The sequence below is a fragment of the Elaeis guineensis genome, chromosome 9, assembly GCF_000442705.2.
Source record: "Elaeis guineensis isolate ETL-2024a chromosome 9, EG11, whole genome shotgun sequence".
Classification (NCBI taxonomy): Eukaryota; Viridiplantae; Streptophyta; class Magnoliopsida; order Arecales; family Arecaceae; genus Elaeis; species Elaeis guineensis.
Window position 1 is genome coordinate 4124878 of NC_026001.2, and position 5275 is coordinate 4130152.

Genomic DNA, 5275 nt, shown 5'->3' on the forward strand with positions numbered 1-5275 from the left:
CGGGTATTGGGTTCGGGGCGTGACAGATGAGACCAGGTAATAATGAAGTAATAATGCTGAGTCGGGGCAGATCGTCCACCCATTATCTCTCAAAATAGACAACGTGAGGCCACAAGCTTCAATCGTGTTTAACATGCCATTATTTTATTGAGTCATTCGCGGTTCGGCTGTGTTTACTTGGGGTCAACCGATTTTTTGGTTGAAGGGGTCAACCGATTTAATCTCTCATTTTGGTGCGAGGCCCGGCTCGTCAATCAGCCTGACAAGCCTAGCGTATACGGTGGCCTAATTCAGGAGGAAAAAAAAAAAAAAATTCTGTTGACTCTTGCACCTCGTGAGTAGGAGAAGGAGAGCTAGGACAACTTCTTTAGGTCAGGTGGGAAAACAGACCCATCGCTTGCCAAATCTTCTTTTACAATCCTTGATTTGGGCTATAAAGAGTTCTTCCCCCATCCTCAAGAATCTAGTTTTGAGATCTCTCGATTGAGTCGAATTTTTATTTTTGGTGTGAAGGAATTCATTGTGATCTTGGGCACAAGACCTCACCGGCAGTGAAGATAAGGTTTCTAATCCTTCCTCCTTTTTAGTCTTTGGGCCATCGCCACTGCTTGGATTCGGTTCGCCAGGTTGTCAGATAGGGATGAATAGTGTCTCTCTTATTTTGGATTTTTGTTTTCTTGATTTGCCGACAATTCCTGCTGCCGTCGGGGTCGTCACTTTGCCATCAACAGGCACCGCTGTAGATCGCTGGCACTGAGCCTTTCTGCTGCCATAGAGAGAGGGAAAAAGAGAAAGATCTCCTATTTTGAAGACGAAGAAGTGAGAGAGTTGTTCTTTCCGCTCTCTCTCCTCTCACTACCTTTCCCTCTCTTCTTTTTTCTCCCTAGATGGATCGTAGGATCTATGGAAGAGCGATTCGGGAGACTTGATGGTGAACCCTTGGTGAACCCCACTAGAGGATTTTAGATAAATGATTTTCCCCTTTTGATTTTTTATTTTAATATTAAAATTGGTTTTATGGAAGGACAATCTTCTGGACAGAAGAATATCAAGTAGGTTTCTTGACAGAAGAATATGGACAGAAGAACAGAAGAATATCAAGTAGGTTTCTTGACACCCCGACATCATAAAGATATAGATTGATTCTTAGTGTGTTAAAGTTCATCTTTAGTAGGTATGAGTCCTTGAATACGGATACCTATGTGTATGTTTATTTATGCACTGCATGGTTTTTCTTTTTTGTGACTCATTTTGATGGATATGCGATGATTGGTATGGTTATTTATATTTTTCATATCATATACTTGTATTAAATATGGATGATATTTTGGATAGTTTGGATTATGATATCGATTATTGAAAATCTTGAAAAAAATATAATATTATATAGTATTTTTCTGGCATATATAATTGAGATATAATAAGTTGATAATCAAGAAAAGAATATTTGAATTAGCCACGTTAAATTGTGAATAGCTTTATTATGGGTAGGAACATGATACTATGGATATCCTATCATAGGTTAGAACATAGCAATATGGATAGCCCACCATAGGCAGGAATATGGCACTGTAGATAGCCCCATATGGATAGAAATTTGATACTTGAGTTTGTTGATCATGGAATGAAATGTGACCGTGATTAGTTCAAAATCCTAAAGATGATTAATCTGGATCATATTAATGAGACATGGATGATGAGATATATGAAACCACTATTAAGTAAAATGATCTTTTTAACAAAATATGTGATATATCACTTTTGAATAAGATGGATATTTGATTATAAATTATATATATTTTTGTATATATTGGCATTGAGCTGTATTGGATATTGATGTGAGATTTCATGATTCATGTTTTCATTCCGATATTGTTGATTTGCTATTCTATAATCTTATTATTATATTGGTGTTAGTGTTTGGAGATTATTAGTGATGCTCGGGTTATCTACTGTGCACCTCATGGTGCGGTGCACAATGTACCGTCTATCATGCGACGGACGATCGCATGTGAATGCATGTCCGTTGCATGTGGCACAACAGAGGATCCGTGCGGTTCTTATTGAGCTGTAAACTCACGTCCCTTCTTTTCTTTTCTTTTTTTTCAGGGATGCAAAATGTTTAGTCTCGTTTGGATGGGATGTAGAGTCCAGTTGTCATGGAGTGTCAGGCCTTACATATTTTTTAGGATCTTATCTTGAGAAATGCACAGTTATGTCGCATAGTCAAGCCAGCTGTTAGGTTTGGGGTGTGCCATTTAATTTGTTAGTTAGACGTTACTGGTTCTTGTTTTTCCTCAAAATTACTTGCAATCAGTCCATAAAAGAATTTACAGAGCACAAGATATTAGCAACTCCTTTCAATCCTTTCTTGGTCATTTTCTCTAATGGCTTCAGCAAGATCCTACATCCTGTTCCTCTCAATCTTCTCATTAGCGTTTGCGCTTGGAGAAGCTCAACAAACGAATTCCAACATAAGCTTGGAGGCCACACTCCATCCCTCCACCAACCCTACATCATGGCTCTCACCAAATGGACATTTTGCCTTCGGATTCTATCCCGAAGGTACCGGCTTCGCCATTGGAACATGGCTCGTGGCATCTCCTGATAACACCACTGTTATATGGACAGCAGACCGAGATGACCCACCGGTGACCAAAGATGCTGTATTGAACCTGACTAGTGAAGGGCTCAAGCTCCTCCTACAGCACTCTGAAGGGCGACTCATCTCCCAGCTTCCCCCTAACACTGTTGCTTCCTCTGCTTCCATGCTCGATTCCGGGAACTTCGTCATCTATGACTCTAACTTTAAAGTCATATGGGAAACCTTTGTCAATCCAACTGACACAATCATGGCAGGTCAGGTGCTGCGCAATGGATACAATCTCGTTTCCAGCGCATCAGAAACCGACCACTCGAGTGGGAAGTTTCAGCTCAGCATGCAGCCTGATGGGAACCTTGTTCAGTATCCTGTGGCATCAGCACACTATCCACAGGATGCTAACTATGCCTCCGGAACAGAGGGAGATGGCTATCTTAGCTTATATCTCGATGATAATGGTTGGCTCTACCTGCACCAGGGCAATGTCACATCCAATCTAACGAGCGGCTACCGGCACGGGACAGCACTAGTGTACCGTGCAACGCTTGGTGTGGATGGGATCTTTCGGTTATATTCTCACGATCTCGAGTTAAACACAGAACAGGTATTGAAGGAATTCGCAGAAGTAACAGATCCGTGTGAGGTCCAGGGAACCTGTGGCCTGAACAGCTACTGCACTTCCGCAAATGGACAAGCAGTGGTATGCATGTGTCTGCCTGGTTTCGATTATCTTGATACTAACAGGACATCGAGCGGATGCAGAAGAAACATCACGACCGCTGCAGGATGCTACTTGAGCAATGATAACATGACATACATGTCCACTCTGGAGAGTGTAATTTGGATGGTCGATCCCTACGGTGAACCCTTGTCTGTGACAAGCAAGGAAGATTGCGGAGAAGCATGTTTGAAAGATTGCAATTGTGATGCCGCTCTGTTTTCCGACAATACGTGCTTGAAACTGGTGTTTCCATTGAGATATGGGAAAACAGATGACTCCACCACGACATTCATCAAGCTGTCTAACAGAAGCGCTGGAGGAAGGCCTGAAATTAATAGCCGTCCAGAAAGCCCTTCTGCAGCTCCCATTATTACTGATAATTTCTCTTCTCTTATTATTTCATTCTCCTCCAATAAAAATAAATAGATTATAATTGTAATATAGACCAATTCAAATTACATACTATTGTAGTATAGGCCAGCTATGACAAAAATTCAAAATACATGCTATTGTAGTGTAGCCAGTTATAATAAGATTTCAAATTTCATGCTAAGGAAGCCAGCTATTATAGGAGAAGCATTTCAAATTTCTTATTAAATAGGGAGAGACCAAATATATGATTTGATTCATGCATTGATATGAAGCCAAATATAGATGAACCAAATATGGAAGATGATCTATGCATTAACACACTCCCTCAAGTTGGAGATTCGTGACCACAAATCTTTAGCTTATCCCGTAAGAATCTGAATCATGAGGTACCCAAAGGCTTGGTGAAAATATCAGCAAGTTGATCTTGTGTGGAAATAAACTGAATAGATAGTTGACATCGTGCAACACATTCATGAATAAAATAAAAATCAATCTCGACTTGTTTCGTACCAGTATGAAAAGCAGGATTGGCCGAGAGATAAGTGGCCCCAATATTGCCGCACCATAGAATTGGGGGACTATGGATATGATGGCCTAACTCCTGAAACAAAAACTCAAGCCAGATTAGTTCAGCTGATGCATCAGCTAAAGCCTTGTATTCAGACTCTATCGAAGAATGAGCAACTGTCTTCTGTTTGCAAGATGCCCAAGAAATAAGGTTGCGGCTAAGAAAAATTGCATAATCCCTAATAGAGCACTGATCAGTCCCACTGATGTATTGCATTTTTATAGTAATTATTATTATTAATTTTTAATGATTTTGATGAAATTGGTATAATAATTAACTAAATAAATATAAGAACCTGATATGTTTTATGTCAATTGCAGGTAATTGAGCCAGGTCACACCTAATTGGGCTTAACCATATTTTAAAGGTCAAATTAAGTGAAATTGGTTGAGTTCGATTCAGCAGGATTTGTCATCCAGAGTCATCAGGTCTTGCATCAAAATCAGAGTCCATCTCAAAGCAGAATAACCAAATCAAGATATCAATGGACCCCACACCTTATCCTTTTTGGCATCATCATCCAGAAAAGAAACTAGAGGTGCAGGAAATAAATCAAGCAGTTAATCTCTCCCATCTAGTCAACCAATCTAAATTCTGGATATTTTGGTGTGAGGACCCCTAAAAGGCAAGCTACAGGATTCCAAATTGAGCAAGATTAGATCCTACAAAATTTTGAGAAAAGCAAGAAAGGAACATAATTTACAGAATTGAATTTGAATTCTAGATGAGGTGGCTACAGTAGGTTGAAGTTGGTAACAATGTTGGACACAACAAGAAACACCCGATACACCCAGATTCTTCTTAGTGTTTCTTGGCACAAAAATCTGATATGGCAACCAATTTTGGGTGGCAAAGAGCTATCTTGGAAAGAATTAAATGGAAGAAAATCAGAGTCCAAACTAATTCTGCATGAGGAGCAAACTTAGAAAGAATTGGAACCAATTCTTGGAAAACTTGATTTGGGTAGCCGAAACTTTACTTTGTTTTGCAGATTTTGTGGACCCAGGAAGGA

At 39.8% G+C, this 5275-nt stretch overlaps 1 protein-coding gene across 5 annotated transcripts; it reads left to right on the plus strand.

Annotated features, from left to right (window-relative positions):
- Window positions 1-250: 250 nt before the first annotated feature.
- Window positions 251-3764, plus strand: LOC105035127 (G-type lectin S-receptor-like serine/threonine-protein kinase LECRK2). 5 transcript variants are annotated; one of them, XM_073243883.1, is made up of 3 exons: window positions 251-376; window positions 514-562; window positions 732-3764. In XM_073243883.1, the coding sequence occupies exon 3, from the start codon at window positions 2388-2390 to the stop codon at window positions 3747-3749; it is 1362 nt and encodes a 453-aa protein (XP_073099984.1). In that variant the 5' UTR covers window positions 251-376; window positions 514-562; window positions 732-2387; the 3' UTR covers window positions 3750-3764. The 5 variants fall into 5 exon arrangements, with proteins under 5 accessions (XP_073099984.1, XP_073099985.1, XP_073099983.1 ...); XM_073243884.1 differs by having other exon boundaries at window positions 2110-3764; XM_010910550.4 differs by having other exon boundaries at window positions 275-931; window positions 1025-1101; window positions 2110-3764.
- Window positions 3765-5275: the final 1511 nt, after the last annotated feature.

Excerpts from the sequence above, each read along its gene's own strand:
- LOC105035127 (XM_073243882.1), top strand. The coding sequence starts at position 2,388 with ATGGCTTCAGCAAGATCCTACATCCTGTTCCTCTCAATCTTCTCATTA.